Consider the following 14,705-nt stretch of genomic DNA (forward strand, 5'->3'; position numbering starts at 1 on the left):
CCCCCCCTTCTGTATTCTCTGCCTGCTGGGAGCAGAGAGGGGGGTGAGTCCAGTGCTGCTGGCCTCACCTCCCCAAGAAATGTCCTGTTCCTGCTCCCCCCTGCGCGACCGCTGCCACCTCCAATGAGCAAAGGGGGGTGTGCCATCCGCTCCATTGCCTCCACCTCCAGGGAGCAGGGCAGGCCCCACTCCATCCCCTGTGTCCCCACCATCATGGCAGCATTCTGCTGCACCGCCACCTCCTGTCCAGACACTGTATTTGCACTCTGATTGGTTGTTTCCATCAGCCAATAAGAGTGCAAATAAAGTGCTATGGACAGATAGACAGCCTACAGCTTTTAGGACTGACCAGTTGTATAGTTGAGATAGAAGGGTACCTTGTTCCCAAAAGCTTGTCTAAGGTCTCTCCCAATTATGGAGTTGGTCCAATAATGGATACAAGAACTGATTGCATTATCAAAAGTTCACCAGTAAAAAGGATCTGTTAGAAGCAGTTTTAGGAGATTTTGTACAAAATTACCCCCTGTTTCTATTTTATAATTTAAAAATAATACAGTTCTGTAATTTTTCTTACTTTAAAAGCAGCAACATTATGAGAGATTATCCATTTCTTTAATGGAAGGGGTAAAGTGAGGAGGGTCATGTTTTGCTGCCAGGCACAGATATGAGAACACCTTTCTTATTAGCAAATAAAATGAAAAAAGTGGTTTGAAGGTGATAAAGGATAATGAAAAAGGTTTGGTTTCTGGAATGCAGTATAATAATTAGGTAACTTGTAAAAATATTAATTCCAAATTATCTGTTCTTTAAACTCTTGGACTAATAAGTAAATAAGTTAGTACAGCAGTTTGAAATAAATCATTATTACCTTTGTCTGTTTCTTTCAGGTGTTTTGAGGAAACATACATAAGATGGCCAAACATAATTTATTCCTTGTTTTCAAACTGCAGTATTATATCAGTTTAAAATATAAATGCTTTATATACATAGACATATATGATGACTGTCACTCATATTCTAGTATGACTACTACTGATACTGGAAATTAGTTTCCACATGTAGGATTCAAGAAACATGCCAGTTGGTGTTTATGTTCCCTCCTACTGTTGGTTGAAGTGGCACAACGATGTTCTGTTGCTCATTCTTCTTCCTTCATAGCAGAGTGCCAAGCTCATCTATCATGGGCCCATATCCTCCCAGGTCATTAAATGCAGCCCGGTATACTGTATGTGCTACTTGATGCAATCCTTGTAGCGGAATTTGGGACGGCCAACCTTCTTACCGACTTTTTGAAATTCACTTTACAGAACTCTCTTAGGCAATCAATTTTTTGTCCATAGGTATGATGTGGCCAACCCAGGTCATTTGCTTCCTTGCTAACATGGCTTCTACACTTGGCATGGCTGCCAGTCATAGTACTTCATCATTGGTGATTTTGTCAGACCATTTAATCCCCATTATGCTGTGTAGGTGGCGTTGTTGCAAGCAGTAAAGTTTTTTGATATGGTGATGAAAAAGGGGACAGGTGTCTAATGAGTATAGGAGGCAAATGAGCAATCAGTTTTGTAAACTTGGCATGGCATTTTGTAGACACTTTGACCCCCTGTCTTGTCCATAGTCTTTTTTGTAGGTGACCAAGAGTGGAGGGAGCTGGCTGTAATGCTAGGGACAGACATTCAAAAAGCCTAAGCCTGAATTGATTCAATCTTTGCAGGTTAGTCTAACCTGGCTAGACTAAATCAGTTTGTAATCATCCAGACATCCTTCTGGACTGAAAAAATGCAGGCACATGCCTTAAGTGGTTCATGCTAGAAGTCAGGGGATGTTAGAGCAGCCCTCCTTTCCCTTCCTTAGTGCTGAGCTGAGGTGGGTGTGGCCAGGCCCAGGCAGGATGCTCTGGTTAGGGAGGGGTCACCTCACTTCTGACCAGCTCAGCGGGGAATTGATAACAGTTTTTTATCGCTCCATTAAGAAAACAGAGGGACATTACCAGCTACCTGATGATTTGACCTTTGTCCCATCTGCTATAGCACAGACCATAGCCAGCATGTGATCTGCTAGCTAAAGCTGTGTGTCTGTGTAAGGCAGAGGGGACAGTGGAATTCCTGCTTAGAGGTGGGGGGGTGGGGAGCAGAAACCAGGCAGACTCCTGTAGTCTCTGCCAGAGCGGCAGCCAGGGAGCAGAGAGGAGGGGCCAGCCCTGCTGTGTAGCAGAGAGCCCTGCCTAGCCCAGAGAGCTGCCAGGATGCTGAGGGAGTCTGATTTAACTTAAACCAGCAAGGGGTCTGGGACAGACATTGAATAAACCAGTTTGACCCAAATCCATTAAGTCTGATACTAAATTCAGCCAGGTTTATCTCAAACCAGTTTCACCCATTTTCAAACTGGTTTATGTGTACTGAACATGTGTTCTGTTACAGGTTGAAACCAGTTTCTGATCACTTAAGCCAATTTATATGTAATGTCTGTCCCTAGCCTAAGTGTGCTGAAAGTCCTTTGTCAATGCTGGTGACATCGGTAACTGTGCTACCTAGGTAGCAGAATGACTTAATGTTGTTTAATTGTCTGCCATTCAGTTTTATTACTGGTGGTGATGGAAGTGATGGATTTCTGCCAGGAAGTGGTTGGTGCAGGACTTTGCTTTTCTTTACAGTAATACAGAGGCCAAAAAGGAATGGAGCTTGGGCAAAGGAATTCAGTAAATGTTGCAGGTCATTCTCAGAAAGGGACACACACACACACACACACACACACTTATGTATATAGGAATGGTCCTGGCCTCCATGCAAATGGAGCCCCTGACCCCAGTCTGTGGAGGCTGCCTGGCATGTCTGCTGGAGGCTGGGATTTGGGGTACAGGCACTCCCATTTGTGGGATGTGCTCACTGATGGAGACTCTGAAGGACTGGGTGAGGAAGCTCCAGAAGGAGGTGACCAGACTGCGAACCATCAGGGAACATGAGGAGGATATCAGTGCTTACTGCCAGGCTCGGTACCTGGAGAAGGATGCTACAGAGACCAGGCAGAAGAGTGAGCTTCAGCAAGATGCTCCTACAGATGGAGAGTGGAAATTGGTCACCACAGGCCCAAAGCCACAGTGTGTGTCAGCTGCTCCACTTATAGTGCTGCACAACAACTACGCATCCCTAACACCATCAACAGATGAGGCATCCGCATCCTCCACACCGAGGACAGGACAGGAACAGCCACCCTCACCAAAGAAGAAATGAAGGGTGATTGTTATGGGAGACTCTTTACTGTGGGGAACAGAAGGTGCCATCTGTCATCCAGACCCCTTAGTTCAAGAGGTCTGCTGCCTTCCAGGAGCCAGGATCCAAGATATAATAGTGAGGATCCCAAAGCTGGTCCACCCTACGGACCACTACCCCATGCTCCTTGTCCACATGGGTACCAACAACACGGTGATAAACAACCCCAAGAGAACCATGAGTGACTACAAGACCATGGGGGCAAAGCTCAAGGAGCTAGGAGCACAAGTGGTCTTCTCAATCCTCCCAGTTAGAGGCCGTGGTTGTCAAAGGGAGGAATGCATTGAAGAAGTCAACTGAAGGCTTTGGAGATGGTGTCACTGTGTTGGCTTTGGATTCCTTGAACTTGGTATGCAATTCAGTGGTACTGGTTTGCATGCAAGAGATGGTATCCACCTCATGGGCAGAGGGAAGAAGCTCTTCTCTACAAGAATCGCTGCCTTGCTGAGGAGGGCTTTGAACTAAGCATGTCCCGGGGAGTAAAGGTAGATTCCACTGCTGGACATAAATCCTGTGGCCAAGATGACCCAGGGGAGGGTGTTCATGTAGGGGACATTTGGATGAGTACCAATGTCCTGAGACACTTGTAGAGTGACAGAAAACCTGGGATGACAAGGGGTGAACTCAGGTATCTTTATGGGAATGCCAGAAGCATGGGCAATAAACACAATGAACTAGCACTCGTTCTGGCAGACAAAAGTTCTTAGCAAGCTTTCAGGTGCAGTCACCCTTCTTCAGGCATAGAGAGTCTCTGCTGTACTCCCTGTGACTGAAGAAGTGTGACTGCACCTGAAAGCTTGCTAAGAACTTTTTCCAACAACTCAGTTGGTCTAATAAAAGATATCACATCTACTTAAAGAACCTTGCCTGCCGATGTCTTTAGACAAGCACAGCTACAACCAAAATCCCAGCTTCTGGCAGACAAGGAATTTGACATCATTGGGTTGATAAAGGACCTGGTGGGATGATAGATATGATTGGACAGTGGATATGGGGGGCTATAGGCTCTGTAGGAAGGATTGGGTTGGGAAGCAGGAAGGAGGGGTGGCTCTCTGTGAAAGAGTGGTCCCCCTCCCTGCAGGTCACATTTGATTGCATGGGGAGGTCCCTTGAGATTCTCTGGGTTAAGATACAAGGGGGTTCAGGAGAAGGGGACCTAATGGTGCAAGTCTACTATAGACCTCCCTACCAAGAAAAGGAGAGTGACCAGGCATTCTCCAGGGAACTGACCGAGGCAGCCAGCACTAAAGATTTGATTGTTGTGGATGACTTCAGCTACCCTGACATCTGTTGGGAAGACCATTCAGCCAGGTCCAGCTGGTCAACCAACTTCTTGGCAGCTATAGACAGCATGTTCTTGATACAGGCTGTGGAGGGACCGATTAGAGGTAAAGCCACTCTGGACTTTGTGCTGACCAAAGGGGAAGACATGGTAGGATTGGAGGACTCTCGGCAACAGTGATCATGATCTGATTAGATTCACCATCCACCAAAAGGCTGAGAATTCTGTCAGCAGAACAGAAGTCCTAGACTTCAGAAGAGCAAACTTTAGTAAACTCAGGAGTCTAGTTAGTAAGGTCCTTCACAATCAGTGACTGGACGATTTGGGAGTTCAGGAATGGTGGTGCTTCCTTGAGGAGGCAACTCTTACTTCTCAAAAAGAGAGCATCCCCATGTAGTCACAAAGAGATAACAGGGCCAAGAGACCCACTTGGCTCAACAGGGACAGGGAACTTCTGAAAGAGAAAAAAGAAGCATACATGAAATGGAAAAATGGTTCAGCATCCAGAGAGGAGTACACTCATATGTCCAGAGTCTGCAGATATGAGACAAGGAAAGCCAAGGCATGCATGGAGATCAAGCTGGCAACAGAAATAAAAGATAAAAAAAAGTCCTTCTATAGGTACATAGGGAACAAGAAAAAAATCAAGCTCCACTGTGGGACCCCCCTACTGAATACCTGTGGGGGAGGAGTGCAGCCCACAGTAGATTCCTGTGAAAAGGCAGAGCTCCTAAATACTCACTTCACATCAGTATTCTTGAAATCAGATGGGAACTTGTCACCTGCTCAGAGGCCCAGAGAATAGAGGGAAGACGATAAACAACCCCAAGAGAACCATGAGTGACTACAAGACCATGGGGGCAAAGCTCAAGGAGCTAGGAGCACAAGTGGTCTTCTCAATCCTCCCAGTTAGAGGCCGTGGTTGTCAAAGGGAGGAATGCATTGAAGAAGTCAAATGAAGGCTTTGGAGATGGTGTCACTGTGTTGGCTTTGGATTCCTTGAACTTGGTATGCAATTCAGTGGTACTGGTTTGCATGCAAGAGATGGTATCCACCTCATGGGCAGAGGGAAGAAGCTCTTCTCTACAAGAATCGCTGCCTTGCTGAGGAGGGCTTTGAACTAAGCATGTCCCGGGGAGTAAAGGTAGATTCCACTGCTGGACATAAATCCTGTGGCCAAGATGACCCAGGGGAGGGTGTTCATGTAGGGGACATTTGGATGAGTACCAATGTCCTGAGACACTTGTAGAGTGACAGAAAACCTGGGATGACAAGGGGTGAACTCAGGTATCTTTATGGGAATGCCAGAAGCATGGGCAATAAACACAATGAACTAGCACTCGTTCTGGCAGACAAAAGTTCTTAGCAAGCTTTCAGGTGCAGTCACCCTTCTTCAGGCATAGAGAGTCTCTGCTGTACTCCCTGTGACTGAAGAAGTGTGACTGCACCTGAAAGCTTGCTAAGAACTTTTTCCAACAACTCAGTTGGTCTAATAAAAGATATCACATCTACTTAAAGAACCTTGCCTGCCGATGTCTTTAGACAAGCACAGCTACAACCAAAATCCCAGCTTCTGGCAGACAAGGAATTTGACATCATTGGGTTGATAAAGGACCTGGTGGGATGATAGATATGATTGGACAGTGGATATGGGGGGCTATAGGCTCTGTAGGAAGGATTGGGTTGGGAAGCAGGAAGGAGGGGTGGCTCTCTGTGAAAGAGTGGTCCCCCTCCCTGCAGGTCACATTTGATTGCATGGGGAGGTCCCTTGAGATTCTCTGGGTTAAGATACAAGGGGGTTCAGGAGAAGGGGACCTAATGGTGCAAGTCTACTATAGACCTCCCTACCAAGAAAAGGAGAGTGACCAGGCATTCTCCAGGGAACTGACCGAGGCAGCCAGCACTAAAGATTTGATTGTTGTGGATGACTTCAGCTACCCTGACATCTGTTGGGAAGACCATTCAGCCAGGTCCAGCTGGTCAACCAACTTCTTGGCAGCTATAGACAGCATGTTCTTGATACAGGCTGTGGAGGGACCGATTAGAGGTAAAGCCACTCTGGACTTTGTGCTGACCAAAGGGGAAGACATGGTAGGATTGGAGGACTCTCGGCAACAGTGATCATGATCTGATTAGATTCACCATCCACCAAAAGGCTGAGAATTCTGTCAGCAGAACAGAAGTCCTAGACTTCAGAAGAGCAAACTTTAGTAAACTCAGGAGTCTAGTTAGTAAGGTCCTTCACAATCAGTGACTGGACGATTTGGGAGTTCAGGAATGGTGGTGCTTCCTTGAGGAGGCAACTCTTACTTCTCAAAAAGAGAGCATCCCCATGTAGTCACAAAGAGATAACAGGGCCAAGAGACCCACTTGGCTCAACAGGGACAGGGAACTTCTGAAAGAGAAAAAAGAAGCATACATGAAATGGAAAAATGGTTCAGCATCCAGAGAGGAGTACACTCATATGTCCAGAGTCTGCAGATATGAGACAAGGAAAGCCAAGGCATGCATGGAGATCAAGCTGGCAACAGAAATAAAAGATAAAAAAAAGTCCTTCTATAGGTACATAGGGAACAAGAAAAAAATCAAGCTCCACTGTGGGACCCCCCTACTGAATACCTGTGGGGGAGGAGTGCAGCCCACAGTAGATTCCTGTGAAAAGGCAGAGCTCCTAAATACTCACTTCACATCAGTATTCTTGAAATCAGATGGGAACTTGTCACCTGCTCAGAGGCCCAGAGAATAGAGGGAAGACTGCAGTCCACATGAAATCAGTCTGGGACAGGTGAGGGTACTCTTAGTATATCTGGACATTTTCAAGTCTGCTGGCCAGATGACCTACATCCAAGAGTCCTCAAAGAACTGGCTGAATTCATAGCAGTGACTCTGGCAAGGCTATTCAAAGAGTCATGAAACTCAGGAGTGGTCCCGAATGACTGGAAGAAGGCTAACCATGGTATCCATCTTTAAGAAAGGAAAGAGGGACGACCCTGCAAACTATAGACCGGTCAGTCTTGACTTTGGTCCTGGGAAAAATCTTTGAAAAAATTGTCAAGGAGACCATCAACTACAAGCTCATAACTGGTGGGGTATTAAGAGGCAGCCAGCACGACTTTGTCAAGGGGAAGTGATGCCTAACAAACCTGGTGTCTTTTTATGACCAGGTAACTAACCAGCTGGACTGGGGACACGTGAGGCTGACATCATCTACCTAGACTTCAGCAAGGCCTTTGATACTGTTTCTCATGAGATTCTCTCAATTCAGTTGGAGGGTACTGGCCTAGACTAGTCTACAGTGAGGTGGGTTGGCAACTGGCTCAGAGTCTGGTCCCAGAGAGTTGTAATCCATGGGATGTCCTCATCCTGGAGGGCTGTCTTGAGTGGTGTCCCCCAGAGATCAGTGCTTGGGCCTGTACTCTTTAACATCTTTATCAATGATTTGGATGAGGGAGTGGAAAGTGCAATGATTACATTTGTGGATGACACCAAGCTGTGGGGAAATGTGGGCACATCTGAGGACAGGGGAAGGATCCAGGATGACCTCAACAGATTGGTACAGTGGGCTAAACACAATCAGATGAGGTACAATAGGGACAAGTGCTGGGTCCTTCACCTGGGTAGGAAGAAGCTTCACCATAACTATATGATCTGTGGTGGTCCGCTGGCTGACAGTGCATCTAAAAGGGACCTGACAGTTGACCAGAGGATGAATATGAGCCAACAGTGCGATGAAGTCACCAGCAGGGCAAATACAACTCTGGCATGTATCGGTATCCAGAAAAGTGCTCCTCCTCCTTTATTCAGCGTTAATGAGGCCACAGATGGAGTACTGTGTCCAGTTCTGGGCACCACACTTCAAGAAGGATGTGGATAAGCTTGAAAGGGTACAGAGAAGGACCACCTGTATGATTAGGGGCTTGGTGGATAGGCCCTATGAGGAAAGACTACAAGAACTGGGTTTATTCAGTCTGAGTAAGAGTAAACTGAGGTGACTTGATAGCTGCCTACTAGGCGTGTACAAAGCGGGCCCTATTCAATTTGGATTCGGATTTTGCCCGAATCGGGGATAGTGATTCGATTAATTGATTCAGATCACTGTCCCTGATATGATTTGGCAGAATCTGAATCTGGAGATTTGATGTTGATTCAGAGAATCAGCGATTTGGACATAGACACAGCTTTACAAGTTTTTTCTACGTACCTTGAGGTAGCAGGCGCGGCTTGTGATTGCTTCGATGCTGGGGTGCATGAAGCATCCCACAGGAGTGGGGGGGGTTCCATGTGCTCGGTGGTCCCCCTGCATGCTCGCCAGTGTACTGGTCCACTTCCCAGTCTGTTGCCAAGCATGCTGGGGAGCCCCCTATGCTTCTGTGGGACACTCCATGTGTCCCAGCATTGCAGCGCTCACGAGTTGCCTGCTACCTAGAGGTATGTAGAAAAAACTTGTAAAGCTGTGTCTATGTCCAAATCTCCGAATCTTTCCAAATCTCTCCGAATCAATTTGGAGGGTTCCGATTTGATTCAGAGAGATTAAGGGGTTCTCTGATTTGGAGATTCGGCTGCTGAATCAGGCCGAATCTCTGCTGAATCAAATCAAGGACCAAAGCTTCGCACAGCCCTACTGCCTACAAGTATGTCAGGGGTGAACACCAAGATCTAGGGGAGCAACTCGTTAGAAAGGCAGCCCTTGGGAGGACAAGGACCAAAGGGCATAAGCTACTTGAGGAAAAATTTAGGCTAGACATAAGGAAAAACTTATTTTCCGTAAGGGTATCTAGAATCTGAAACACACTCCCAGCAGAGGTGGTGCAGTCACCATCCCTGGAGGTATTCAAGAGCAGGCTGGACAAGCACCTCGTTGAGCTCATTTGAGCCCAACTACCCTCTGCCCATGGCAGGAACCAGACTTCATAATCTTACAGGTCCCTTCCAGTCCTCCTATTCTATGATTCTATATACACACACACACACACACACACACACACACACACACACACACACACATATCTAAAACATAATATATATATATAATTGTTGTATAGGGTAAAGTTTAGACAAGAACTGTTGGAAAAACGCTGGATGGAGAAAAAGGAACTGGCCCTCCAAGAAGCACATGAGGAAGAAGAAAGGCAAAGACGTCTTGAAGCCCTCCGACAACAGGTGCTTTTATATCCTGCATTTTGTATTTCATATGTATTTAAATTACTAATATTTACATAAATATTACGTGAAAGTTACAAAAACAGTCCCTCAACATCAGGAAACAAAAATATTAATGGTTTTGTAGGAACATTAACACTGGCACATTACATATCCTGTATGTTAGAAGCTATTGACAAATGAATGTAGATAAATACAAATTTCTCTGTTTAACCCATTTTCTCTTTTTCTGTGGTTGCTTTTTCTTTTTGGTTTTTCTTAACTCTGTGCAAAGGGTGAAAACAAGGATTTTAAATAACCCTGAGCCCTGAAAAGGGGCTTGAGTAGTACACAGATTCTTGGTACAAGGCTGAGTTTAGCTCTCTCTAAGGCTGGTGTAGGTCACAAAAAACTGTGTTCCAAGTAAAATTTGTTAAAGCCTGCTGACTCAGATTTTTTACTTTAACTTTTTTCTTGCTTGTCTTTGAATATTTGCATTTTTATTAGTAAATTTCCTTGATTTTTTTTTCAAAGGATTATAGAGGAAAAATTATGGTTGTGATTCTGTGTACTTCATTACTAGGGTACAGGGAAAGGGTGATTTTTTTGTGGTCATTCTAATTCTGTATTATTCTGGAAGTGAGGCTCTAAGGGAAAGGGCATAGGAAAATATAAACAAACCTCAACGTTTGTTTGGCTGCTATTTAATCCTATTTAATCTTTATAAAAACCTGCTTCCAGTCAGTTAGTAATAATATTTTTAAGAACTTAATTCAGTTAAAATATTCTGTGCTCATACCTACATCATTTTGGTATATTAGTGCATTCTAAAAATATTTTAAAATCTTTGTTATTAATCAGTTGAACTACATTGCCTTTGTTTTCATACCAGAAAGTATTTTTGTCGTGCTGGCAGCAAGCTTGGTTGTAAAGTCAGTGAACTCTTAAATTGTAGAGACTGATCTTGCTTGGCTATTAAAGTACCCACCAAAGCTGCTTTTATCGGGATAACTGAGTTCCACTTAAATTATTTGTCTAACCACTATTTTTAACTCCATTTACACCTAGTATTATTGAAATCTTGTTCCGTGAAATACACACCTTAGCTTTTATGTGGAGCAGTTAAAGTTAGTATAATGGAGCCAGGGGTGTTGAAGCTGGGCCACAGTGCAGCCAGGAAAGCAAGAGAGAGCAAAAGGGAGCCAAGTGATGTGTGCATTTCCCTGGAAAGAAGTCCTGTGTGTTCTGGTCCCTGCTCCCAGGGCTGCATATTAATTTTACATTAGTTAGTTAATGAATCAAACACAGAAATAATCCTGGGAGCTTCTGCTCCTTCTGTCTCTCTGGCCTTATGACTCACATTGTTAGCTACCCACTGACCCAGCTTCAACTAGAGATGCAGAGGGTACTGTTCTCTAGCTTGTCAGTTAGACAGTTTCTTGGAGGTAGGTAGTAAGCTATGGATTTGAATGTCCTCAGGAGTGCTGTTAAGCACCCAGTGCTTGGGTGCTTGATTTACCCTCACATTTGGTATACTTTGGAACCTGTATGGACAAAGTCACCTAGGGTGGAATTCAGTTCCCTTTTGTGTACATAAATGGCTGGAAGTTTTTCCAGCCATGTAAATAGCCTTTTTTGGCACTTCTGCACAGTTTGCAATTATTTTCCCCTCTGTTACTTATGCAGTATGGATGCAAAAGTGTAAGTGCAGTAGGCTACTCACTGGACAGGCATCTATGTGACTACATCCAATGGACTCATGTATGCCATAAATTTGTGTCAAAAACAATGAACAAACGAACTGGACAAAAAGCAGTGTCTAGTGGCAGTTAGATGCTGAAGGAAGAGGGTCTTTCCCTGTTTTAGCCTCAATTGCACTCTGCTACCTGCTATGAGAGATCAGCTGTCTAAGCATCATTTACTTAACTCTTTTCAGCCTGTGATACAAAATTGATACTTAATTTATTCACTAGCTGTTTAACTGGGGATATTCAAAGGCATTCGAGACATATCAAAAGCTCTTTTTTTTAAAAGTACATTTCCCCCACATTTACACACAAATGCAGGTAATTTCTCATCTCCCCATCCACCTTTCCCTGATTTTTTGGATTTTGCTGTAACTCTTTAATTCAGTAGAGGAAGTTGAAGGCAGTAGTGGCTACATCCTTATAACTTCAAAAACAATTGTTTGGATCTAGATGGAGGGTGCTTGTTTTTTGGGTGGTTCAGAGTTTGATAGATAGGGTCCTGCTCATTTCCCATGTGAAGGCAGAGAACCAACACAGTGAAAAGACAAGTGATACTGGTAAGGAATTTCTCTTTCGTAAACTTAACTCCAGTCAGATGGTGTCAGTTGTCTGTCTAGTAAATATTTGTATGTCATATTGCTTAGGTTGCAATTGTTGCAGAATTTGATCCAGCTAGAATGATGGCTGACACAGTGGCATCTAAAGCTAGAATGGGCATTGGAACTGAAGAAGAATTTATTCTTCAAAGGCCGCTGTTTAAGTTGCATACATATAGTGAACAACAGGTAATTGCCTCTATCATGTAATTTATAGTATGCAAATTAATGTATCAAAAATAGAAATATGAATAATGGAAAGTAAATTTCATGAATTAATACAAAAATGTTGAGAAGTTTGTTTGAGAAATCTTAATATTGTTAAAATGAATAAAGTAAACCTTTTGATGTGTATTATGCTTATATCTAAGACTACTGATTTTTCTCCTGTGTTAGCATCAAGCTAGATGTTTAAGTCAAGTTTGTCCTGACTGAAAACACCATATGAAGGGGGAGAGACTGTTGTGAGAATGTCTATAATGCGAACATCTTTTAATGAAAGAGTGCTCATTCCATAGTCTTAGAGTCCTTCAGAACACGAAGTATATAGTACACTGTACAGTATATAGTTTAGTACAGTATATAGTATAATCAGTATATGTTTAACTTTAGAGCATGGGCATCCTGTTGGAATTTAATATGTATGGGTTAGATGGAGGCGGTATAGAGCCTAGTCAGCCAGAAAGAAAAACACCAAATTGGAATAATTATACTCCTATACTCAGAATAAGATTGCTGGGGGCCATTCCTACTTCTTCCGGAAATAGAAATTAAGAAAGGGTACAACAGGTTTATTGATTGATTGTTTTTGCCCCACATGCTATGTCCGTATGTTTAAAAATGCCGTTTATGTTCTCGTATAAAAATGCAGAAAGTGTACTTAAAAGCAGTGGTACACTATTTTAACAGAACACATTTTGCTCTGATAGTTAGATGCTACTTGTCATTAATGTTGTCCAGCACTTTCCATTATAAAGGCCTGTTTTTGCTTATAACTTTGTCAAACTGTAATAATTCAGGCTGAAATGTTTCTATGTTGTCTGCCTGGGGTTCATGTGTTTATTTTGGGGTTCATGTGTTTATTTTGGAGTGTGTGCTGGAGCTTTTTCAGCTAAAGTCTGCCTGTGCTGAGCATGGTCCTTTCCCTCATGCTTCTTTTGTGCTGATCATCCTGCACATGCACTGTCCCCAGCATGATTGATGCTCAGTACTGGGATAGCCCGGGTCATTCTGCACAATCTCTACTTGTGGAGGCAAATTCCAATCCTCTCTGTTTTGCACCAGTGATGCTCAGGTAGAGAGGAATTGGAGAAGGAAGTAGCCAAGCTGCATGTAGAGGGATGGGGATATAGAAATCAGAGATTGAGGGTGGATTAGGAGCAGAGGAAAAGAAAGGAGGTAATAAGAGGTGGATAGTGTGAATTGGAAAAGGGTCAGCACTTGGATTTCAATCTGAGAGCCCTCAGCCTCTGTGTTCCTTTGCTGCTAGTAATTATCTGTGAAACTCACTGGCAAAGCATGTCTCATCTCATGCTGTAGTGATTGGGCCACAAAGCAGTTAACAGACTAGTATTGCTGCCTTGCATGCCACTGGTTCAGGTGCTAATTGCTTAATTGGGAATCAGTATGGTTTCCTGTTATGAAGATTGTTTTTTTTTTAATTAGGAAATTACATTTAAAACCTTTAAAAGAATGTTAAGATTGAAAAATCAAGTAGCCAAAGGTTAGAAAATGCCAGAATGTAGTTTCTCTTTTGCAAAAGGATTATCTTTAAATATATGATAATATATGTGTATGATCACATATTATTTTTCTCAGGGGGACCTCTACCTCATGTAGTGCAGAGGATGGATAATGTTTGGGGAGTCAGGGTTTGTAGTGAACAACGCTGTTTGATAGTATTCCTGCTTTATTTGATGAGCTGGAAGGTTTATTTGTTGAAGTTGGAAGGTGTGTAGCGAATGAGGTAGGGAACTGTAGGAAGAAAATGGAGGGTCTGTGCTTTAACTATATAAAGTGCTGTAAAATGCTTGGTACTCTGAAAAAGCAGGCCTTCAAGTTCACAGTTTGGAAATCCAAAATTTGGGGATCCTTTTGACAATTTTCATTGCATTTCTCTGGCTTTAATTGTTCATCTGTGTAAAAAAAAAAAAAAAAGAGGGGGGTAATATTACTACTTACTGGATAATATTACTACTCATTCACAAAGAAGTACTGTGAAGTACGGCTGTGCAAAGCTTCAGTAGCTGATTAGATTCGGAGGAGATTTGGCCCGATTCGGGGACCGAATCTCCAAATCCGAATCAAATCGGGAGACCAATTAAAAGCTCTGAATTGATTCGGATGCTTTGAATCAATTCGGAAAAGATTCAGCCACATCAGAGATTCAGCCATAGATTAAACAGGCAGCTGATACAGCTGCCTCCAGTTGGTAAGTCTGTTGGGGTTGGAGGATGGGAGAGGGAAGGGGCGTAGGGGAGGGAGGGATTGGGACTGGGACAAGCTGCCCAGTTGAGGTGGGGGGCCATGTTACTTGGGGAGGGGTGCAGGCACGGTTCGCTCCAAGGAGAAGGGAACAAGTGACAGCATGGCATAGCCTGTGCTCCCAGCACTGCCTCGCCCATATCCCATGCCCCCCTGTGCCGGCTGGCAAGTGACGGCAGTGGCAGGG

At 43.9% G+C, this 14,705-nt stretch overlaps 1 protein-coding gene across 3 annotated transcripts in view; it reads left to right on the plus strand.

The window, feature by feature from the left end:
- Window positions 1-14,705, plus strand: part of CCDC148 (coiled-coil domain containing 148) — a 166,757-nt gene that overhangs the window by 149,782 nt on the left and 2,270 nt on the right. For all 3 annotated transcript variants that reach the window (XM_006020353.3, XM_006020354.3, XM_025199922.1), the window contains 2 exons: window positions 9,594-9,711; window positions 12,083-12,223. In XM_006020353.3, the coding sequence (XP_006020415.1) occupies window positions 9,594-9,711; window positions 12,083-12,223 (259 nt within the window). The remainder of the gene's footprint in view (window positions 1-9,593; window positions 9,712-12,082; window positions 12,224-14,705) is intronic.

Source organism: Alligator sinensis, unplaced genomic scaffold (genome assembly GCF_000455745.1).
Source record: "Alligator sinensis unplaced genomic scaffold, ASM45574v1 scaffold389_1, whole genome shotgun sequence".
NCBI lineage: Eukaryota > Metazoa > Chordata > Crocodylia > Alligatoridae > Alligator > Alligator sinensis.